Genomic DNA, 25,762 nt, shown 5'->3' with positions numbered 1-25,762 from the left:
CTTACAGTATACAGGTGGGAGAGTCCTTACTGCATACTATCCTGATACTATCCTTACAGTATACAGGTGGGAGAGTCCTCACTGCATACTATCCTTACAGTGTACAGGTGGGAGAGTGAGTACTAAGCTTGAAACTTGAATTTATTAAAATAATTAGTCTTTAAGTTGCATCTCATAAAGCAACCAGTGCTGTTATGAATGGGAGAACATATGTAAAAATCTTCAGGAATCTGGCATTTGATATTGTTGATTGAATTTGGTGTCTTTTTTCAAAGAATTGCTTAAAATATATTGTTTTGACATTGTTTTACATTGTTTAGTAACAAAGTATTGTGATTTTATTCCATCTTTAGACGGTTGAAGAACAGCAAGGCATCTACAGATGGACATCGGTACCTTTTTCGTGGGCGGATCAACACGGAGGTGATGGAAGTGGAGAATGTGGATGATGGCACTGGTAAGTGATTCGTAGATTTTAAATGTATGCCAATAGTAAACTCTCTTGTAAGACAGATTTCTCACTTGGATAATTCACCTGCCATAAATTAGACCTTAGAAATACTTGGTTAGGTAAAGTCGTTTGATAGAGAAAAGAGAAAGGTGAGTTAAGGGAATGGAGGATTACTGTGAACGTGGAAAGTTGTATATAGCCAAAACACACTCACATGAAACATGGATACAGGGAAATGGCCAAGTAGTGTCCTGCGGCATTCACAGATTGGAACAGAGAGTACTGTGCAGAAAATGTTTAATGAATGAATTTTCTTTAGTTATACTGTCTTATAAGCATAAGAATGATGTTTTCTTCCTATAATATATTGGCTGTAGAATATAGCAAACTCTGCATTTGTCTTAGCTATGTAGTTGTTATTGATAGAGCTAGGTTGTCAATTTGCTTGTAAAGTTGAAGATGGAGGTGGTTTGTGAATTGTAAGTGCCTGTTTTAAATATCTTATTACTCAAAAATGGTAACTTTTTGTTCTATATATTTGAAAGTATGGGCTTTTATAAGCAAATTTATGAAATCATGATTAGTCACAAACATTAAGTAAAATGAATTTAAAATAAATTGTACTTTCTGTTTGAAAAAAAAAGTTGTCTCCAAAATAAATGCTTAGTAAACTGAATTCCATTTTTTCCCCAATGATTTTAGGTAGAGCTTAAAAAGTATGCTTCTAGGAGAAAAGACAAGATGAAATGCAATATATTAATTGTTGCTAAATGGCTTTTACTTTCATATAAAGAAATACTTATATAACATTCATTATATAGATGGGATTGGGACACAGATCAGCTCCCTCTACCTCTTACATACCTTCATTGTCACTCTGGGGTCTCAGAAGGGAAAGGAATATTTATAATCTGTCAGAAGCACAGGATTTCAAATGCTCACCTGTAGGGAATTTCTCAATACCATTGTTAGCATCTGAATAAATTGTCAAGTACTTAAAATAATTAACTGCCTTTGCTGCAGGTAAGGGAAAAAGAAATGCAATGAGCAAAACTCATGTGGTACCTGAGATTGAGCACTCGGCTTAGGAGTCATACAATTGTGTTCATCCGGTAGAGAGGTTCATCACTGGCTAACTGTGGAGCTGCCAGACAGCTGACACAAATACATATCCAGTTTCAAATCCCTTTCCATGCTAGAGACTGTAATGCAGTTGCAGATACTCCCATGCTAACATGTGGGGCCTAGTTGGCTACCTTTCCATAGCAGGAGGTACACATTATTTTTTATAACGTAGCGGTAATTTATTCTGTGCTTTCTAAGAAGATTATATAGTGACATTTAGAAATGTTAACTGTCTAAAATGCTAAGAGCTATCTTGCCTCTGTAACCTAAATGTTCAAAAGAATACCCAAATGCCCACTTTGAACCTGAGTTGGGAGGAAGTCAGACAGTAAAAGAACAGTAAAAACTTCTACTCTGTTCTTTATTGGCCCTGACTACCCATAATGGGACCACCTCCCCACTGATGATTAGGCACTTCCTTTATTTTCTTCCACTTTTAGGCTTTCTCATGGGAATAGGGCCCCTGACCTTATTTCCTGAGAGACTGAACATCCACCTCTTATGTCCCACTTTCTCCCTTTGCCTCCTGTGTTGTGAGTGCCCCCATTAGTGCCATCTGCATTGGTGGTCTGACTGAGTTGTGCTAGTGCTCACTCTGATTACTGTGCTTTTGGTCGGCTGGAAAGCTAGATAAAGAGATGTAAGAGCCCAGGACCTTTGGAGGCATGGACATAAACTGCTGTCTTCCAGTGCATCTGTGTCAGATGGTAAGGGAGTGAGATCTTCTAAAGGGTGACTTGAATTGCACAAATGGTCCTTGGATTCAATTCCACCAAAAAGTTCTGTTGATGCTAGTAATATTCCAGCCTACAGATCCTCAGTTCCTTTGGGCAAAAGCATTGTGGAAGACTGGGCCTAAGACCTTGTTGGATATGAATTAGAAGCAAGACAAGACATTGCAAGATATTTAGTTGTCATAAATTAGTTGTCTGATGGAACCTGGACACAAATTCACAGAATTGACTTTCTTTAAAGTAAGATGAAGATATTTATTAGACTTTGTATTGTTCAATTTGAGGCTTTCCCCCTCTTTACTTTTTCTTGAATATGTATAAGCAGCACGTAGCAAGAATTTGGCTGTACATGGTTGCTACAAGATCACTTAAAGTATTTTCGAGCTGCAACTGGATACCATCTCCTAGTTTCCTGCAAGGGAAATTTAGATTTCTCATGGGTATATCCACTAGGTTTCTCGGGGAAGTGTGCATCACCTCTCAGACTTGGAAATTCAAAAATAGAAATTTTAAAGATGGATAGGATCTTGATGATCAATTAATGTACCCCGTTAGCATTTCAGATGATAGGAATGAGGCCAGGTTTAAGAACTAACTTGCCCATGTTTACCAAGCTGAGTAGGGCATAGCTGGGGCTAGAATTAAGTTTGCTGGGTTTCCATACACATGCTTTGTGACACAGAGAGGGACCAAGTGAAGAGCAGTGAAGGAACAAGGTATCAGTGTATAGCGGCTGAGTTTGGTTATACCCAGAAATGATCTGGGTGCTGCATGACCTTTCTCTCTTTGTTGTTTCCTTGGTCCTTTCCAGCATAGAATCTTCATTTCTTTTTGATGAGCTCAGGTTTTAAGTCTGCTTTATTTTTTACTTTGTGCATGAAGCTCTGATGCAGACAGATTTCAGCAGAGGTGATTAATGTCCTTACGCCAAGTACTCCCCATACTTGGTCCCTGGATAAGCTAAATGTGGGATAGACAGACACTATCAGGCTCATCTGCCATTGCCAAAAGCAAAAACAAACACCTATACCATATTTAGTTCTAAATAATGAAATGGATGAACTGATATATATAGTTTTAAGCATACTTAGAACTTTTTTTTTTTAATTGACACAGGGGTGGTGGTGGGGAGTCTCATTATTTTGCCCAGGCTAGACTTGAACTGATGATTCTCTCAACTCACCCTCAGTAGCTGGGACTACAGGCATGTACCACTGTGCCTGGCACTTAGAACTTGTGATGGAAAATGGAATGGAAAAGTTTTTCTTCCATTTGATTTATACAGATACTGAGTATTTTTGTCTACTCTAGGTATAATAAAATACTTTTTAAAGAAAGACGCTCTACTAGATGACTAATTGCATTGATATAGCTCAAAACTTGGAGAAAAAATAATTGAACTTGCAATGAGATGGAAGTGAACATCTCAAATGTTTTGAAAAATAATATTATCGTAACTTTATTCATAATACATAATGACTTGGTTTATATCATAGTTATATCTTAGTATAAAAAGAAATTTAATTAAATGATGGTATAATATGCAGAAGTGCAAAAATTGTATATGTATTTATTTAAGTCTGCCCATGTTATTTATTAATTCCTGTATTCAAGGAAGATGTTGACCTTTGCATTTGTGGCCATATTTCCATTCCACCATTCTTCAGATTTCAACTCTCAGTGAATCTAACTAATTCTTTGAAGATTCTGGGACTACTAGTTTGATCATGATGCTATAATGAAAATCCAGCTTAAAGGCGATAGTAGGAAAGCAATTGAACTTCTTAGAATTAATTTTCATGGTAATTTTTATAGTGTATGCCTGGAAAGCCATTCAGAAGTTATTAGCATTCACCAGATCATTAGTATTCTCTCTTATGCACTAGTTTATTTCTGTGGTTGGAGAGAGGGCAAGAATGTTGACCTTTAGAAAGTGTGGTCTGTAGTTTAGTGTTGGACATACCATAGATTTCAGTACATTTGTCAAATTTGAATTGGATAAGATGAAAATTTTTACTCTTAAGGTGTTATTTAAAAGTAAGTTAATTTAAAATTTTTAGTTCTCCCTTTTGATATAAATATTTGAAACTATTTTCATATATTGAATACATTATTTTAATAAATTAAATTGTGCTGATTGAAGAAACTTTGGAAATTGCAAAAAAAAAAAAGGTAAAAAACAGTAGATAATGTCATACAAACACAAATACATAAGACTATATAAACAATATTTCCTGCAATTTTCCTTTTAATGCATAGATTTTAAAAATGTTTGAAAACGTGAAACTTGGTAATTTTGTATCCTTTTTCACTTAAATCAAGTACCTGCATTATCTCAGTGATAGTTATCTTTATCTTCATGCCTTATCACCAAAAAATAGCATTTATTGTTTGATACCAGTTGATTGAATAGATAAACCAGTTACTTTAACAACTGTAGTATTGATGCATAAGCTAGCTTGACTATGTTCTTAATTAAAAAGAAACAATGGCTTAATAATGTTGAAAAGAATGTAAGAATATAATAGTTTTTTTCTGATAAAATTACATTTTCAATATTATTAATTTAAGAGAAAATATTTGGGAATTCAGAAAGATTAAGAGATGAACTGCTTTTTAGATTTTTAAAAGGAAAAGTCAATTAGATTCCCCCTCCCCATTTTTTTGCCAAAAATAATATATGCTATTTGGGATGCTAGAAATTTTTCTTCTATTATGTGATAAAAAAAAGTCAAAGGTTTATTCAAAAAATTTTTCTCAATGTTAAATATTTATGAGCAAATTATAAGTTGTAAAGTTTCCCTTAGAAATTTATGCATTCACAGTGTTGATCTCCAGGATAAGAATTGAATACATTATTTAGACATCAGTTTCTGGATGTTTTCAATAAGATAGTCTGGCAATTTCTTCTGTTTCTTAGCCTTTTTATAATACTTGGATATTGTCCATCTTATTGAAATGCAAATTTATTGAAAGGATACTGGCATGTCCACTGATATTTATAGTCTATCAGTTTTGGAAAAATCCCACCTCATTAAATGAAACTGTACTGAAACAAGAGCATGGAATTTGCAAACTGTATAGCTTCAAGTAATTAGTGACTTGTTCAGGTTTGCCCCTTGGATTTTTCTATTTTTGGAAGAAATCAGTGACTAAAGGCTGTTGAATTTAGATATTCCACATTTAAAGAATGGCGATTTAAAATCTATTCTTCCTATAGAATTTAACATTTTAGATTCATTGAAGCTTGGAAAATTCCTGTGTTTGCCATTTAATAAATTATTTATTCTTTCATTTAAATGTTTTAAACACAATTATGACTAAGTACAAAGCAATGTTAGACTTTTTAATGATCTTAGTGAGGGTGTTCTTTATGGATAAGTTTAATTTTTATTTTGAAGTATGAAGATATTGAACAATGTGCTAGGATTAAAACTGTGAAGCTATTTAAGTGTCACTGTATCTTTTGAAAAAATGAGAAGCAATTGCTTATTTTTCATAACATTTGATAATTTTGATGCTCTTATGAAGTATGTATACTACATTTTCAGGCCTGTTGTATGCATATTCAATTCTATATGTGAATTTATTTATGTATATATGTTTAAAATTACTTATGATTTTTAAAATTGGTGTGATAGAAATTAGCTACCAGATGAACTTTAAAAAGAAGCATTATTTCTTCATCTAAAATTATTTGACACAAGCTGTTCTTTTAAAGTATTAGTGCTGCAATTAAGCTGTTATTTGAGACAGTGGATGAATTAGAACATTCTTGCACTGCTATAACTATCTGAGACTGGATAATTTATAAAGAAAAGAGGTTTAATTGGGTGACGATTCTGTGGGCTGTACAGTACACATGGCTGGGAAGGCCTCAGGATACTTAATCATGGTGTAAGGTAAAGGGGAAGGGACATATCTTCTTGGCCAGAGCATGAGAGAGGGGTGGGGGAGGTGCTATACACTTTTGAACAACCAAATAACTCAATGGCATGAGAACAGCACCAAAGGGGAAATTCTTCCCCATGATTCGGTCTCCGTTCACCAGGCTCCACCTCCAACTTTGGGATTTACAATTTGATATGAGATTTGTGCAGGGACACAGACCCAAACCATATCAGTATATTTTACAGTCAGCTAATACTCTTGGTTTCTGTACATTGAAACAATAGCCACATGTGATCAATCACGTGCTCACTTATATTATTCTGAGTTGAGTTGTGTGCTTTCCAAAAGAAATTTGGATGCACAGCCTCAGTTGGTCAGGCCAGGCTTCCTGGAGGAGATGGGTCCACTTTCAAGAGGAGTAAGAGTCTGTGAGGCATAGGGGAGGGAGGTAGTTTGATGAGAAACGCAGCCTGGGGAATACATAAGTATTCACAAGATAACCAGGAAGGCAGCAGAGAAGCATGGTGGGAACACATTAGAACATAGTGAAAAATGGAACAAGTTAGACAGAGTTGAGTTAGTTTGGGAAGAACCTTTAAGGCAAAGTCTACATGTAGTTTTGGCTTGATTCAGTGGTGAGACACCCAGTGGGTGGCTTTTGAGCTAAAGAAATGTCCTGATGAAAAATATTTGATGGATGGCCAGCAAGATGTGAAGAGGCCAGTGACCAGACTCAATCCAGGAAGGAAGACCCCCTGTTATAGACATGGTGGGCCCCAGGGTACACCCGTTTGGTGGCAGGAGCATGACCCTGATGATTTTGGCACATGAATTTGTGTTTCCCTGTGCTCTGTGGGAGGACTACACTGTGTTCATTTTAGATGTCCAATATTTATGACTGTAGACTACATTTGGCTACTGTGATTTACTTTATCTAGAGTAATGGTTAAAGGTGTAATAACATGAGTGGCCATGTGGGATCTTTTAAACTGTAGGTGTAAGGTTCACTTAACTAATCATGGCCTGATTTGAACAGAGAGAAGACAGCCTGAAAAAAAGCTTGGGCTTGTTTGTGATTCTGGTCTTGTTAGGTCACAAGTGGTTAGGGTTAGGGGAGTGTGCTAAATGTGTGGAATTTGAGAATTTCTGAATTTTTTTCTACCAGTTTATCATAATTTGTCAGTGGATTATTTTATAGATATTAAGGAGGGATTATACTGTAATTATGAATTAATAAGTCTTATTTTCCTACTAATGCCCATGAATACTTATCTGACATGAATTATGGAGTTTTCTTACTTTGTATAGGATGGGAACGTGAATTAAACACATAAAGGTAAGAAAAGTACAAAAAATATTTTTTAAAAGTACTTGTAATTTTTTGGGAGGGAAGTCTCTGCCAGCTTGAATCTCTATATTATCAGAAGTCATTATTGATTATTCATGGATTATGACACCTGTATAAAATACAGACTAATGTTTAATGTCGTTCTATTCTGACTCAAAAGTAATTTGGAAGTTTTAAAGACTCCACAACTGAACAGCATCATTTGATAATGCATCTATGGTATTATTACTCTGACCTCATATAATGTGTAGTGATTTTGGAGCTAATGAAAAAGACTATGAGAACCAGATTTGGGGCGAATGAGCACCAAGCACATCTGTTTCTCCTAAAATACTTTCTAAAAATAATAGATTATCCGAGAAAAAAAGAACAAAACAAGCAAAGTGCCACAAAGTCATTTTCTAAACCACCTTTAATGTTCTTGTGGCGTACCTCCTCAACACTGCGGAATGACTTTCAGGAGACACACAGGAAAAGGGTCACTTAATTGGCACAGGTGCTGACTCAGGCCCTGTCACAGGTTTTTCCCATCTTGGAATCTATGCTTTTCAGGGACTGTCATGCCAGTAAAGGTCACTTGCAAGTTACCTCACTATTCTCTACCTACTGTTAGGCAGAGAGCTATTGTATACCATTTGCTATTGACATTTTCAAACGCAGCATGACCCTTTACCCAAAATTATGGTGAGGTATCAAAAAAGGCAATTAAATGTCAATTTATCTTCAAAATTTTTATAAGTTTCCATTTATGTGACTTAAACAGAGTGAAGTTGATTAATGAGTATATGTCTCAACCATGTACAACGGTAATGGTTTGGCATTTGTATGTTTCCATTTATTGTAGTTTTAGGTAATTGCACTCAGTGTGTTTCATTGATGAATTTTTAGCATGCAGTTCATTAAATAATAGAGAATTGTTCCTTGGGATAAAGACTGTCTCGGAAACTTAGAATACTATTTCAAAGAAATATTAGAAAGATAAAATAAGTAAGACATCTTGAATGAGAAGAGAATTTCTTGCATGTTATTCTTTTATGCTTTGGAAACTTTGACAGTATTTTTGATCATAGACCAAAAAGTGTTAATTAGTTTGTAGTGTCTAGTTTCATGTAATATATTAACACTGTGAGCTAGAAATGTTCTGTTATTGAGCACTAACTGCATCCAATATAAAAGCTTTGTTAAATTTTTAAAATGTTTACTTTTTTGATATACATATATAAAGCAAAGATATTTTGAACAATTGAGTGGTTTTGGAACTTTTGTATATTGAATGATTGTGTTGATATAATAATGTGTGTTACTATTTGTTCATTTGCCTTTACCCATTAATTTCCAGCTGATTTCCATAGCAGCGGACACATTGTTGTTAATGGATGGAAGATACATAACACAGCAAAAAATAAATGGTTTGTTTGTATGGCAAAAACACCTGAAGAGAAGCATGAATGGTTTGAAGCTATTTTGAAAGAAAGAGAACGGCGGAAAGGTGGGCGTATGAATTGGGCACCGTTATACTTTGTGAAGATCCTAACTTAGCATGGGAGCAGAAAACAGAAAAGCATGAAAAACTGAAAAGGTTTATGAAGGTCACATGATTTATTAGGTTGGTGCAAAAGTAATTGTAGTTTTGACATTGAAAGCAATTACTTCTGGACCAACTTAATATAATATCATATGATGTGAGCCTTATACTAAAAGACTTATTTGATACTTACAACATTGTTATGTAATACTTACAGAGTTAGCAAAGTAATTATGTTATGAATGGTAGTGTCTTTTAAATAGTTTTTTAAAATAGAAAACTATTTTTTAAATAGTCTTTTTAATAGAAAATGATCAATTTTCTTTGCACTTTATTCTTGCTATTTCTAAACCAGCATTACCAAATTTTTCTTTAAGCGACAAGCTTCAATAACATAATGCAGTGTTGAAGGCCTCCAATTGTTCTCTGTATACTTAACAGAACATTCAAATTTCTTAGACCCAGTATGTTAGCTTCCTAATTATAGATTAAAGCACTTTGGATTTATACAAACTTTTAAAAATTGGTAGGTCTTTGAACATACTATAATGTGACCCAATTAGTTGCTTGTTCATATGAGGAGGCCTAGCTCAAAAATTTGTTTTTTGCTTTTAGAAAAATTTGCAAAAAGAATTTGGCCTGACTATATTCAGTTGTTTGAAGTTTATCTGCAAAAAGGCATATTTCTATAACTCAGCTCAGAAATAGAAATGCTTGCATTTCTACTAATTAACAATTGATTTCTTAATTAAGAAGCATGTCATTGTTGATTACTTCTGGAGACCCAGGAATAAAATACCTCATTGGTAATCAAATTTCGGGACACGAAGAACTCTTTCTATCATCTTCAGATGTTTTCCCCTGAAGAATATGCAAAATTGCTACATTGATTAAAGTATTCATGGTACATACTTGTAGAATTTCCAAAGCATTTTCAAATACTCCTTTGACTGATTTTGGATGAAGAACCAGATAGAAAATTTTAAAACAAAGTTTATGAATATATAACTGACTCTAAGCTTTGTTTAATGTAGCAGTCAAGTCAAATAGCAAACAAATAGTTAAAAGGTGAATCAAGCTTTTCAAGTTGAATTTTTTTTTAAGTATGGCTATGATCCACCCAAGACAAAAAACAAAACAAAATAAAAACCCCCAAACAAAAGAAAAAGCACATGCTCTAAAACTGCATATGATCTTTATCTTTATATTTATCTTTATTAGACCTATTCTTAAGGATTATTTATGAATAAAGACAAATATTAATGGCTTCAGCATTGTCAAAAATAAAGTCCTGGTAGGAAATTTTGCAGCTAGATGACTAAAAAGAATACAAGTATTTCTCTTTCTTCTGCAACAGCTCCTCATTGGTCCTGATTAAGTGCCAGTGTTCTAGGATGTTAACCTGGGCACTGTTTTTCTCTAAGTAGATTCCTTGCCTGAGTTATCTATTCCCATCAGATTAACTCCCACTTGTACACTGCCGATTTGCCAACCTTTGTGTCCAGCCTTGCCCTCTCCCCTGAGATGCTCATGTTTTCACCTGAATCCTGGACTCCCACCTGAATGTCCACACTAGGCATACTCGGTGCCCACCGGACTCCTGGTTACTTGGATGCCTTCACCTGATACACCTCCCTGCTTCCATTCAGTTACTCTCATCAGAAGCCCGGAAGGCATCTGACTTCTTCTCTTTCCTTCCCGCCCACATTTAACCAACGTCTTATCAGTAGCGCCTCTGACCTATTTCTCAACTTCATCTTCTTTGCCCTATGACCCTACCCTTATTTGCAGTGAGTTGAACTTGCTTCAGCTTTTGAGGTTTCTCCTAACAGTGTCCCTCTTTTTAAATCTTTCCCTCTTCAGTTTGTTCTCCACACTATCCTCCGAGCTTTGTTTCCAAAGCAATACAACTTTTTTTCCTGTACTACCCAACCGTTCTCCTGCCACTGGTTAAAACACTTAGATGGATGCCCAATACTTAAGGAATGAAATAGATTGGAACTTCAGGTTGAGCAAGGATCTTGCCTATCCTACCAGCACATCTCCTATCTTTTCTCTTAAAACCATGGCTCTGGGCTTCCATGTTGCTTCAAATGAGTTAGCTCTGCTTTCTCTAGAAATCCCCATTCATAACTGTGAATTCAAGTCAAGGCCCTTCTGTGAAACCTTTCTTAACATTTCTAAGGGAGAGGTGCGGTGGCCTGAGTGTGCCTCTTTAATATCACATTTCCTCCCATCCCTCAGAACTGTCTCTAGGGCTACTGTCTTCAGTTATGCTGATCTAACCCTGAACAAGGATGCCTGGTCCAGGGCTCAATGGAGGCTGGGACTCAGCTGCTCTTCTTACTGTCCTTGCTAAACTTTTATGCCTCTGGGGCACAATTTGCACAAAGGTGACATATACCCTGGGATCTTGCCTTCCAGGTCTCCCTGCCCCCCGCCCCCCCACAGCTTCTGGTACACCAGGACACTATTATACAAAGCTCTGTATCCACAACCCCCAGCACATGGTAGACCTGCAACAAATGCTTGCTTAATGAAGGCATGAGTGAATGAATGGAGTTTTCAGTTACCTCTCATTTCTCTCATTTTTGATAGGTTTAAAATTAGGAATGGAGCAGGACACCTGGGTCATGATCTCTGAACAGGGCGAGAAACTTTATAAAATGATGTGCAGACAAGGAAATCTGATCAAAGACAGAAAAAGAAAACTGACTACGTTCCCTAAATGCTTTCTTGGAAGGTAGGGTTGGGAGTTTGGGTGCATGACTTTCTTTTATATTCTCACCATCTCACCTGTTAACTTTAATTAGTTTTCTTTTAAATGTATTCCGTTGGGCATTTTTGAAAGCTCTACAGTTGCCACTTCCTGGCCTGTGGCAGGATGAAAGAATGGATAGAGAGCCAGGATCATAACTAGGAAACTCAAGGGTTCCATCCATTCATTCATGACTTCCACGATTTCTGATATGTCATGATCCCAGAAGAAAGGGAGGTTCGGGCCAGGCTGGGAGGGACAGGCAAGTAGGTTTGCCTACAGGGGGACAGGATGACTGGTTGAGTATGGACATGCATATAGGGCCTGAAAGTCGGAATCAGAAAGACAAGGAAGATAAGAAGACAGTCTGAACTCTCAGTTAATTCAGAATTTAGGCAGCTGGGCTCAGGGTAAAGGATGTAGGTGAAGAGTCTAAAAATGTGGGTCATGTGAAGAGACAGGCACCAAGCAGCAGGCAGAGGGTCCGCTTTGGTTTTTAGAGTAAGCAGATTGACTAAGTGTTGTTTGGTTTGTTTAGACAGCATTCAGTGAAATTCCCTGGCTGGTTTGATTAGCTCAGGGCCAAAAAGGTTAGCTGCCTTCAGGTAGCTCTTTTTAGACCAGCCTCTGTGCTGACTTCTTCCTGTACATTACTTCTAATGCTGGAATACATATTTAGGTAGGAGTTAAATACCTTTATACTTTCATAAAGATACAGAAACTGTGGGTCAGGGAGCTTAACAATTTCATATGGTTAGCGGCTATCAATACCAAGTTTATAAAGTAGACTGGAGTAGTAGTTAACAGTCCAGATGGCAATCAAGCTTATCTGTTCAGTTCCTAGCACTACCACCAATTTGTTGCGTGATTTAGGTTAGTTAAGTTTCCGTTTTCTCTGAAAATATGGAGATGATGGTAGAGCTTACCTACAGCGCTCACTAGGATGTCTTTTTAACCAGTGATGGGAACATACAACGTAATCATAGGCTACCTCTGCCTCCCTCATATGGGTTGGCTGTGTCCCCATCCAAATCTCATCTGGAGTTATAATCCAAACGGTAATCCCCACGTGTCAGGGGAGGGACCTGGTGGGAAGAGACTGGATCATGGGGTTGGTTTCCACCATGCTGTTCTCATGATAGCGAGTGAGTTCTCATGATGTCTGATGGTTTTATAAGGGACTTTTCCTCCTTCATGCATCTTCTCTCATCTGCTGCCAGTAAGGTATGCCTGCATCCCCTTCTGCCATGATTGTAAGTTTCCTGAGGCCTTCCCAGCATGCAGAACTATGAATCAATTAAACTTCTTTCCTTTATAAATTACCCAGTCTTGGGTATTTCTTAATAGCAGTGTGAGAATGGACTAATACACCCAGTTTTAGGGAAGTTCTTTACAGCAGTGTGAAAAAGGACTAATACACTCCCCAACCCCCAACTCAGAAATACATTGGCCAGGAAACCCTCTGCCTGCAGGGCAGCATCTGGCTTTCTTCTTCACTAGGAATGATCTTCACAGCAGGCAACACATCTGCCAGTGAGCCATACTGTTGCTTGTAGGTAGCCCTCAGGTGGTAGGAGCTCTTGTGCAAGGAAAAGAGAAGATGTGAGTTTATCTTGGCGGAGAAGCCCTGTGTAGCAAAACACGCTATCTTTTGTACCCACTCCATGGGCACAACTTTCCGGGTCCTCACCAGGACGTGCCCACTTGCAAGAGAGTCACTTCAAGTTATGACTCCCCACTAGGCTTTTATAGGTATGCAAATTAGCCACCAGGGGTCATTTTTACCATTGCAATGCTGCCTAATTTAGCAGTTGACAGGTGTCTAGGGGAGCATAGCTATTATAGAAAGTTAGCCCAGGGTCAAATTTGTTCTTACGGAAGAATAGGCTTTGCTAACCCTTCACCCACACGATGACACATGGTAATAGTGCAAGTTCATTGTGATGGTATATGAAGCTTCTCCCAGATCACCTGATAGGTAGGAGAGGCTCAGTAAATGTTAGGTTACTGTGGCCTTTTCCATCACAGCACACTGTTGCTGCTTACAGGGCAAGTTTGAGGTCATTTCTGAGTGGATCAATGTCCTTTAGCAGAGTGTTGATGGAATCTCTCCATTCCCTGAGTAGTTCCAATGATAAATCTACTCACTTGGTTCCTTTACTCTTGATTTCTCACTCTTCAAAATATTTCCAATTTATAGCAATATTTAAATTGGCTTTTTCCTCATTTTAATTTGACATTTTCAGAAATCTAGTGCCTGCAGAATAGATAATTATGCCTTAACTACATAGCAACCGTCTCAACTCACTTGTCAGTCACGAGTTAGTAAAGCTCAATATGCACAGGCCCCGTGCTGAGTTTCTGACGTCTATCATCCTGTTTAATCCCTTGGCTGCACTGTGACACTGACATTCTTTTTTTTCTTTTTTCTTTTTTTTTAAGATGGAGTCTCTCTCTGTCACCCAGGCTGGAGTGCAGCGGCATGATCTTGGCTTGCTGCAACCTCTGCCTCCTGGGTTCTCCTGCCCCAGCCTCCCTAGTAGCTGGGATTATAGGCATGTGCCACCACACCTAGATAATTTTTATATTTTTAGTAGAGATGTGGCTTCACCATGTTGGCCAGGCTGGTCTCAAACTCCTGACCTCAACTGATCTACCTGCATTGGCGTGCCAAAGTGCTGGGATTACAGACATGAGCCACTGCACCCAGCCTGACATTCTTAATATTATCTCTATGTTAATGATGAAGAAGCTGAGGTTTAAAAAGCTGAATTCATAAACTCCTAGTTGAACAGGTAGTGGAGCAGAAACAGGATTTGAATCCCAGTTGTCTTATGGCAACTACATGATATTAACTACTACACTTTGTTTCGCCTTTTCTTATATTTTCTTTTGAGTTTGTTATGCAGCAATAGGAAACTAACGGTTTTGAATGGTTCTTGTTTAATAAAAGAATAAAAATATTTAACAACTTTTGCTGCTTTGTATTTGTAGTCTAGACAACCCACTTAGAATTTTATATCCCTCAATTATTTGACATTAGCCATTTTTCTTGCTTTTGTTTTTGAAATTAATGGAGAAATAATTTCCTGATGCAGTCCATAGCTTTGTTTCTCTGGCCAAAAAAGAAAACCAGTCTACAACAAATTCAGTTTATATAAAAGTTCAAATGTTAGACTTTTAAAACATGAGCAATGCAGTGTTTTTTAAAAAAATATTTTATTGCGTTTTAGGTTTTGAGGTACATGTGAAGAACATGCAGGACTGTTGCATAGGTACATACATGACAATGTGGTTTGCTGCCTTCCTCCCCATCACCTATATCTGGCATTTCTCCCCATGTTATCCCTCCCCAACTCCCCATCCCCCACTGTCCCTCCCCTAGTTCCCCCACAAAGACCTCAGTGTGTGATGCTCCTCTCCCTGTGTCCATGTGTTCTCATTGTTCAACACCCGCCTATGAGTGAGAACAAAATGTCTCTATATTTAATGTTCTCTTAATGGAACCAGACGACCTTTTTAAAAAAATTGCTGCATAGCTGAGGCTCTCCTAAGTGATACAAACATCATCCTTCTTATCTCTGAGGCCTGGGGCTGCCCTGCAATGGTGACAGATGTAAGCTATAATCCACTGTGGCCTTCACAGCTGCAGCAGTGTGTGGTAGACAGCTCTGATGGATGCTTCTGTGCTGGAGTATTCCTTATAGATGACAGTTTAGATACAATAATGAATTTACCAAGTAATTTAACATTTTCAAAACAATGTAGTAAAACTTTTCTATGTCTTTTGGCGTGCACTAGTTTTCTATTGCTGTGTAACTAATGAATATGTACTTAGCAGCTTAAAACAACGCTAGTCAGAAATGGGGTGAACCATATATTTGGGAACCCAGAGAGCTCAACTGGGTTCTCTGCTTGGGGTTTCACAACCCCAAAATCAAGGTGCTGGCCAGATGGGACTCTTATCTTGAGGTTCTGGGGGAAAGTTCACTTTCAAGCTTATTCAGGTTGTTGGCAGGACTCAGCTCCTTGAGGTTGCAAATGAAGTCCTTGTTTCCTTGCTGTCAGCCAAGGGTTGCTCTCAGCTTCTACAGGCTGCATGTCTTGGTACCAGGTCCTTTCCGTCTTCAGAGATGGCAGTGGCACATTGAATCCTTCTCATGAGTTTAATTTCTCTGACTTCCTCTTGTGCCACTAGCCTGAGAAAATTCTACTTTAAAGGGTTCCACTCACTGAGTCAGGCCCACTGGGATAATTTACATATTTTAAAGTCTACTGACTTGAGGTTTTAATTACATATGCAAAAATCCCTTCAGAGCAATACCTAGATTAGTATTTAATTGAAAAATGAAGGGGAGGGAATCTTGGTGGGGTGGGAGGGCAATGAGAAGATTTCTGTAGACTCCTACCTACCACATGGTACATGCGGTTTTGTTTTGTTCTTCCTTCTTGGATCTTTAAACTCACTGGTTGTTTGTGCCTGGGAAGCCACATGAAAGAAAGTTTAGCTCTTTATATTATGCTATTACTATTCTATTCAGTTCCGACTTTAGCTTTAGGATCTGTTGCAATCCTTTAGTCCCACATTTGCCTTTAAGTTAATGGTAACCTTTTAATTAAAGCTACTCTAAAATTTTTACTTTGTGTTTATTACAGGCCTCCACAAGTTGAATAGTTTAAGTATGGTTTAGTAATGTATGAATGTACAGACATGGATTTTCTAGAATAGAGTTCGATTTAAATGACTGTAGGCCTTACATATGTAAAAAAATAATCTGTTGAAATGCATTGAAAATATTCCTTTATATTTTGAGATTTCTTTCATAGTTTCTTCATGACTGCATGGCATAGAAAGACTTTCTGGGGAAAGAATTAAGCATTTAGCTTTTTCACTGGCTTTCTGTTGCAGCGAATTTGTGTCATGGCTGTTGGAAATTGGAGAGATTCACAGGCCTGAGGAAGGCGTACACTTGGGACAAGCATTATTGGAAAATGGAATCATCCACCATGGTAATTATTAATTACTTATTTATTCCATTTATTCACCATGTGTATCTTAGTCCCATTCATCAGTTTAGTTTATAATTTCCACATTACAGTTGCTCATTTTTTTAACAACATTTTCAGTACCTAATATGTGTAGAACAGTGTTTCAGGGAGTGTGGCTTTCACGGGCTGTATTTGTTAACCTTAGACTGAAGAGCTGTAATACAGGCAAACATTAGAAAATAGAGAAGTGGGATTGTGGAGGAAGGGATGGTTAGTTCTATAGTAATTGGAGTATTTGGGAGTGCTTCATAGAGGACAGGACATGACGGTGATGCTGGGCATTGCAGAATGAATAGAACTCTGCCAGGGACAGCAGGGCAGAAGGGCATTCCACTTGGAGGAAACAACAGCACTCTGGCACAGTGGAAGGCAAATCTGTGGTGGCTTCTTTGTGGACCAGCACAGAGCCTCACATGGGTCCATGGATGAACATACTGGTGAGGGCAGGTATGGCAAGAAAGGCAGGCAGAGCCTGGATTCCAGAAGATCTGAAGTTTCCTGCTGTGGCATGTGGGCTTATGCTGAAGGGGGCCAGGAGTTGATGAATGGTTTTAAGTAGAGCCATGATCAGAACTTGGGTCCACAGCTATGAGATGCAGCAGCATGGAGCCTGCAGTGGAGAGGTTCAAGACTGCAGAGCACCAGGCCCCTCAGGGGACCCCGCTGCACCCGGGAGTGGCAGGACAAGGGCCTCGGCAGGTCTGTGTCCATGGGCATGAAAAGACCAGGCCACTTGGGGAGATACTGGCGAAGCCGAAACAGCATATTTGATAACTATTTGGATATGGGGGGTGAAGAATGAAGAGAGAGATTGGAGTATTCTGAGCCTTCTTCTCTGAATGACTGCATTAATTCAGGAGGAAGAGCAGGGTTGAAAGAGAAGATGCAGGCTTTGCTATGGACTGTGTGAGACAGCCAGAGGGGAGTGGTCAGCAAGTGGTTGTAAACTTGGTTTGAAGCTCAGGATAGAAATGGGGTGAACCATATATTTGGGAATAATTTCAAGAGAGTACGAGATCCCTGGAAACACTGTCAATGAACAGACAAAAACCACGAAAGCAGTGTTAATGGGACCCAGGAAAAAAGCTTGAAGAATTTCTAAGGTAAACTGTGGGGGAGGAGAAAAAGCCAGTGCCTTGTTAACAAATATGGATATTTGGCCATGGTATTCTGATGTTCATTTCCTTTCTTAGAGTGCTGTGCAGATAAACCAGGTCCTTCCCATCTTTCCTCATCACACCAGAGTCGCCTACATGTTGGTACCACCATCCACCCAGCTAGGAATCATCTTTAATTCCTTTCTCTCCCTCATGTCGTCAAGCCCTGTGAGCTCTACCACCAAAATAAGTGCCTAAACAATGAATTCTCTCCCTTCCAGCATCCCTACCTCTTCTTAGTCACCATCATCTCCTCCCTTGCTTCCACTTTTGTTCTCCACTCCCGTAGTATACTCTCCAGGTCACAGCCGAAGAGACCTTTAAAAATGCGGATATGATCAAAGCATTTTTCCATCTATAACCATCTAATCACTTCCAGTCAAATGTAAAGAAAAGTTCAGACCTATTACATGCCCCACAAAGTCCGATGTGATAGGGCCCCTGACTTCCTCTCAGAGCCTGAAACCTCGATTTGTACCTAACTTGCTGCACTGTGGCCACCCTGACCTTCTGTCTCTTCCTTCAATATGCCAACATGACTTCCTATTTAGGACTTTCGCTTCTGCTTTTCTCATTCCACAGTTATTTATTAATTCCTCATATATGCCAGGAGCCTTTCTACCTGCTAGAGATAGAGCAGTGAATAAAAAGACAAAAATTCTTGTATATATGACTCATGACATATGACCCTTTCACTCTTAGAACCCCATCCTGTCCTGTGATTCCAATGTCCTATTTTTTTTTCTTTACTTTGAAATCTTTCTTCATGCACTTATCACTCTGAAATTATTAGTTTGTTTTACTTGTGTCTTTGTTTATTAACTCTTTATCTCCCTATCCCTTACCTGGCCTCCAATAAAAATATAAGCACCATCCAAACAAAAGCCTCATTTGTTACTATACAGCAAATGCCTGTCATTCCCAGCCCATGCAGGTTCTCACTAAATATTTGCTGAATGAATGAATAATTAAATTTTGAGTGAACAGATGACACTTATAAATTGTATATGATTTTGTGCTTGTTTCATTAGCATCATTAAAACATCTAAAAGCATTATATGGCTGCTTTTAGCATCTGGTAGGCTAAAAGCATCATTTAAAAACTTAAAAGGAAAAATAACATTATGACAATTACATACTAACATTATAAAATGCTAACAAGTATATATAATAGTTACCCTGACTTTAATAGACTTGCATAGATCTTATATTGACCTGGGAACTGTGCCTCAGTGGCAAAAATTGATTAGTTGTTTAACAAATTGGTTTAGCTTTTGTTTGTCGTGGATATGCATACGTTGCATTTCTTAGTTTTCCTTGCAGTCAAGGAAGGGGAGGTGGTGAAATTCAGTTGCAGCCAAGGACATGTCCACAAAAGTGATGCACAAGGGAAGTGTACAGGCCATTAAACAAAAACACAAAACACAAGGTGACCTTGGGAGCCCTGCACTAGGGATGGCTGGGCCTCTGTCAAACTCCAGGTCCTGCATGGGGAGAGCCCCATAATTCCATCCTCCACCACTGATTGGATCTTACCTCAATGAAAAATTAGCTTCTACAGCATAAGTCACTATATTGAGGAGGTTTGTTTGTTACAGTAGCTAGTGTTAACCAGTGGAAAATGAGCGAGCTTTTCTTCCCAATATGTCCTGCAGAAATGAGTTCTCCCATCCTATCCTAGTCTATTTCTGCCTTTCTAGAAGGAAGTATGAGACCAGCTGGGTTTCCTTGATGGACAGAGTAAAAAGACAGACTTAAACTACTAAGAAATAAAGTTGCTGGTTCATGTTGACATGCAAACTAGGGGTAAGAGAGCATATTATGCGATTTATCATTAATAGAATCATTCTATTAGAATGAAGAGACATGAGCCAAATGTGCTAGTATCATTGGCATGTGGTTCCAGCTGCATTTTGGTGAAAATAGAATTCCTAAAATAAAGTTGAATGAACCATCTGTTTTAAAGAGAGCAAGCAAAAAAGAAGTTGACTATTATTGGTGTTATTCACATTGCAAATATGATTGAGAACTTCGTCATCAGCAAAGCCTGCTATAGCAGGAACTCTAGGGTTGAGGCAGCGTATCCTTTCTCTGCGGTACACTGACAATATGTATCTTGTCTGGTGCTACTCTTTGCAGTAGGAATGTTTATGTGCGAATTCAGAGACCTCATTTCTTATCATTTGTTTTATGCCATGATGTGATGAAGTTGGTTCATATAGGCTCCTGAGAGCTAATAATTAGATACATTTTGTAGGCTGGTTAGTTTATAAACTAACGATTACTAATAATTAAATTGCATAAACATATAAGTGCATAAATTATATTGCAAAAAGGGTAAAACATTCTCTTTTAGGCGTTTGGGAGGGAGGGTCTTGCTCTGTTGCCCAGGCTGGAGTACAACATGGCTCACTGTAGCCTCAACCTCCTGGACTCAAGCCATCTTCCTACCTTAGCTTCATGAGTAACTGGGACCACAGGTGCATGCCACCATGTCCGGTGTCCGGCTAATTTTTTTTTCTTTTTTAAATTTGTAGAGATGAGGTCTTGCTATGTTGCCCAGGTTGGTCTTGAACTGCTGGGCTCAAGTACTCCTTCCACCTCAGCCTCCAAAAGTGCTGGGATTACAGGCATGAGCCACCATATTGGACCTGTAAAACATTCTTAAAATGTATCACTTTCTCATTATTTTACAATGTTTACTATTATCTGTGCCCTTGAGGTTATTTATATCTATTGCTTGTGTATAGTGGAAATATTGTGTAATGCGTGGCACTGCACCTTTAACTCCATATTCAGTGCCTTTAGGTTGGAAGGTTGAAGTTGGTCAGAGTGGGAATATATACAGTAGAAATTGGCAAATGCTACAAGTCAGAACTTCTCCTCTACTCCCCCCACCTTCACCACCTAGAGAGCCAATTGTTAAACATCTGCAGTACATCCCTGGTTCTCTCACACAATGATTTAAAAGATTGCATTTAGCAACTTTCTTCACTAGAGGACCTAAGCTGTAGTTAATGCACCCATTTTCCATGGTAGAGAAATTGGGAGAGTAGGTTTGAATGCAGAACAGGGTTTTTCTAAGACAACAGCCAAGAGTTGCAGGTTAACCCAAGGTTCATTATCAAGGGCACAAGCATTTGCCTTGCGGCTAACCTCTCCATGTTGAAGAGGTTAGACTACCACTTGTTTCATCCTGGCAAAATCATTTGGATTCAACTTCATGAATTTTGAAATATCAAGGCAAGTTATTTTAATAATTATTAAGGAATAAAAATAAGAATAGGTAGATTGCATAGGAGAAATAAATTCTGATCTTAAAACATGCTGTAGAGTTTCACAGTATTTCTCATGTTTTTATATTTTTTTTCATACAGAATTTTTTATGTGTAACTTGGCTTGGGGGAAAAGATACCAAAAAGCAGAAATGGTATTGACTATGTATCTTTTTTTTAAAACAATTTTATGGCCATAAGCCATGTAGAACATTTGGATGGGCTGGGGCAAAAGAGCTGAAACTTCACAAATGTGTGTGTGTATTTATCTGTGTGTATTACCAACTCTCTTGATTTCCTTCTGGATGCATCAAATGTTGTTAATGAGAATTCTGACAACTTTCTTTCCTCTTTCAATATTTCTGGCAAAAAATAAAGGTGGTCAAAATCTTTCATTTAATTATAAAAGTATAGCTCTTTGCAGCAAGTTATCTCTTCTAGGAATGTTACATTTCCTGTAAAGAAAATATTTAAATATAAACTCTTTGACTTTTAATTTAAGGTTTTTACTTTATAAAACAGACTTTTTTAAAAAAATTAGTCTGTGTATAAAATAACGTAGCCTGAAAAAGAGAAAACCTAGAGATTTAGTAGGAGATTCCCTCCCTTGGCTCCCAGCTTTATAGAGGTGTAATTGACAAATATTAATGGTGTACAACATGATGTTTTGAAATATGTGTAAATTGCAAAGTGATCACCACAATCAACCTAATTAGTATATTAACCACCCCAAATAGTTATCACTTTTTTGTGGTGAGAACATTTGAGATCTACTCTCTTAGCAATTTTCAAGTATGTAATACATTATATCATATTTTCTCTATCCACTCGGCCACATGGAAACTTAGGGTAACTTCTTGTCTTGCTATTGTGAGTAATGCTGCAGTGAACATGGGGGTTCAGATAGGTCTTTGACACACTGATTTTATTTCCTTTGAATTATACAAACAGAAGTAAAATTGCTGGATCATATGGTAGTTCTATTTTTAGCTTTTTGAGGAACTTCCATACTGTTTTCCATAATGGCTATACGAATTTACATCTCCACCAACAGTGTACAAGGGTTTCCTTTTCGCCAGATCCTCACCAACACTTCTGTCTTTTTGATGATAGCCGTCCTAAGAGGTGTCAGGTTATATCTCACTATAGTTTTGATTTACATTTCCCTAATGATTAGAGATGTTGAGCAACTTTTCATATAAAGATGGCCTATTGGCCATCTTTATTTCTTTTTTTGAGAAGTATTTTTTTAGGTTCTTCACCCATTTTTAAATGGGTTATTTGTGTTTTTGGTATTACATTGAATTAATTTCTTATATGTTTGGAATATTTGCCTCCTATTGGATCTATGTTTTACAAATATTTTTACCACTCCATAGATTGTCTTTTAATTTTATTGATTCTTTCAATTGCTGTGCATATGCTTTTTAGTTTGATGCAATTGCATTTGCCAATTTTCATTTGTCTATTTTTGCTTTTGTCACCTGTGCTTTTGGGGTCCTCTCCAAAAAATTATTGCCAAGACAAATGTCAGGAATGTTTTCCCTAATCTTTCCTTCTAGTAGTTTTACAGTGTTACATCATATGTTTAAATCTTTAGTACATTTTGAGTTTATTTTTATATTTGGTGTGAGATAAGGGGTCCCATTTAATTATTTTGCATGTAGTTACCCAGTTTTCTCAACATTATTTATTGAAGAGGCTGTCTTTCTGCATTGCGTATTCTTGGCACCTTTGTAGAAGATCAGTTGACCATAAATCTGTGAATTTATTTCTGGGATCTGATCTCTATTCTGTTCCATTGGTCTATGTGTCTGCTTTTATGCCAATACCATGCTGCTTTTATTACTGTGGCTTTGTAGTAGAGTTTGAAGTCAGTAATCTCATGTCTTCAGCTTTGTTCCTTTTGCTCAAGGTTGCTTTGGCTATTGTGGGTCTTTGTGCTTCCACACAGATTTTAGGATTGTTTTCTGTATTTCTGTGAAAAATGCAATTGGAATCTTGATAGAAATCACATTGAATCTGTAGATGGCTTTGAGTAGCAGGGATATTTTAACAATGTTAATTCTTTCCTTCCATGAGCATGGGATTTCTTACCATTTATTTGTGTTTTCTTTAATTTATTTCATCAGTGGTTTATAGTTTTCAGTGTACAGATCTTTCACCTTCTTATGTTATTCCTGTTATATTTTATTTTTTTATTCTATTTTAAATGAGATCACTTTTGTTAATTTCTTTTTTCCATAGTGCATTGTTAACATATGGAGACGCTACTGATTTTTTAAATGTTGTCTTTGTGTCTCGCAAGTTTATTGAATTAGTTTTTGATGGAATGTATATGGTTTTCTATCTATCAGATCATGACATCTACAAATAGAGACAATTTTACTTCTTTCCAATTGAATGTCTTTTATTTCTTTTTCTCCCCTAATTGCTCTGGTTAGGACTTACAGTACTGTGTTAAGTGGAAGTAGAGAGGGCAGGCATCCTTGTCTTGTTCTAGAGAAAAAGCTTTCAGCTTTTGATCATTGAGTATTATGCTAGTTGTGAGCTTGTCATATATAACCTTTATTATGTTGAGGTGCATTTCATCTATACCAAATTTATGAGAGCTTTCATTATGAAAGGATGTTGAATTTTGACTAATGCTTTTTCTGTATCTATTGAGATCATCATGTGGTTTTTGTCTTTTATTTTTTAATGTGATGCATTGTAATTATTCATTTGCATGTGTTGAACCACCCTTGGTTCTGAAAGATAAATCCCACTTGATCATGGCATATGATCATTTTATTGTGCAGTTGAACTTGATTTGATAGTATTTCATTTAGGATTTTGGCATCCATGTTCATCAGTGATATTGGTCTGTAATTTTCTTTTCTTGTAATATTCATATCTGGCCTAGTAAAATGAGTTTTGGAAGTGTTCCCTTCTCTTTTATTTTTGGAAGAGTCTGAGAAAGACTGGTATTAATTCTTCTTTAAATATTTGGTAGAATTCACCAGTGAAGCCATCAGGTCCTGGGAATATGAAAGTCTTATCTTGAGGATGGTAATGAACACTCTTGTTTTTCAATGAGAAAAAAAATTAACTGACATGTGAAAAAGCAATTCTTAATGTAAGAACAGTTACAATTTTGGAATCAGTTAGATACTAAATTATTTTAGCTATTCTGGAGGTCCAAACACAGGATAAATGTCAAGATTGGTGTATGTGTGGTCTTGGCCTGATCACAGAGTGATAAAGCAGATACATGCTAAAATTTATTTGTAGGGCCGAGATTCAAATCACAATGCACTAGTTTGAGTATCTGCTCTATAAAGGGCACTTTTTGCTTGGCTTTGTAACATTGTGAAGAAACAGAAAATACAAAATCATATATTTATGTAAATGTGCATACTGTGTATACCTTTATACATACTATATACTCATGTGCATATATAAATACATATATTATGCTAGCTGAATGTTGCAAACTTCTATTTATTTCTCAAATAATTATATGGAAATTAACATTTTAAATAAAATATGAATCATGCTGTTAAAATACTGGATTGATATTGCTGTGTTATAAAAGCAAACACTTTTTGTAAAACTAAAACTTTTAGTATTTGGAAATATGTATTTAATAAATGTATTTGTTGTTTGTCCCCTTTTAGAATATCATTATTTTAATATATTATTTCTATGTTCTTAGTTACTGATAAACATCAATTCAAACCAGAACAGATGTTATATAGATTTCGCTATGATGACGGAACGTTTTATCCCAGAAATGAGATGCAGGACGTGATTTCAAAGGTAATGATCTGTCCCACAACCTCTTCGATAGTAGAATGCATGTTGCCATTCTTCAGGAAGATAAAAGGCAGTTGAGAAACATAAAAGATTTTTCTAGTTTAGAAAATCCTTCGACTATATATACAAGCAAACCTCTTTATTTATTTTTGGTATTTCAAGAATTCTAATGTTTGATTGTTTCTTCATTCTTTACCTAATTCTAAATGATAGTAGTACTGCTGTATCACTCACAAGGTTATAGCTATTAAAAACTCTTTTAACATGCAGCAACATGTCATCAAAATACTTGTATAAAAAATACAAATATGTAAAATAAATGTAAAGCCACTTTTTTTGTACAGTTGACAATACTTTACTGATATGTGATGAACAAGTAGTATAGATGTATTACTGTGTTGGTATCTTTGTTTATGTTAGAAATTTTATATTTTAAGAAAATTAATTTGGAGAAAACTTTGTTTATGTGTATGTCATATATATGAGGAATTTATAGCACAATTTAATCCTATTCTTTAATAATTTAAATCATATTATTTTTATGATATATCATGACATTTGAATAATTTTTAAATTGGTTGAGATTTTGTAATGATTCGAGAATAGTGACGGTGAATTAATTTGTTAATTCAAAATTTCATTGACATGTCC

The 25,762-nt window shown here is 36.9% G+C and overlaps 1 protein-coding gene across 1 annotated transcript in view; it reads left to right on the top strand.

Annotated features, from left to right (window-relative positions):
- PREX2 (phosphatidylinositol-3,4,5-trisphosphate dependent Rac exchange factor 2) overlaps nt 1-25,762 on the top strand; it is a 293,374-nt gene that overhangs the window by 91,115 nt on the left and 176,497 nt on the right. The window contains exons 8-12 of the mRNA XM_017544858.2: nt 354-457; nt 8,889-9,038; nt 11,673-11,817; nt 16,742-16,842; nt 25,011-25,114. Coding sequence (XP_017400347.1) covers nt 354-457; nt 8,889-9,038; nt 11,673-11,817; nt 16,742-16,842; nt 25,011-25,114 — 604 coding nt within the window. The remainder of the gene's footprint in view (nt 1-353; nt 458-8,888; nt 9,039-11,672; nt 11,818-16,741; nt 16,843-25,010; nt 25,115-25,762) is intronic.

This window comes from Cebus imitator, unplaced genomic scaffold (assembly GCF_001604975.1).
Source record: "Cebus imitator isolate Cc_AM_T3 unplaced genomic scaffold, Cebus_imitator-1.0 Scaffold9, whole genome shotgun sequence".
In the NCBI taxonomy this organism is placed as follows: domain Eukaryota; kingdom Metazoa; phylum Chordata; class Mammalia; order Primates; family Cebidae; genus Cebus; species Cebus imitator.
The sequence above is the reverse complement of the archived record's forward strand: the minus strand, read 5'-3'. Positions and strand labels throughout refer to the sequence as shown.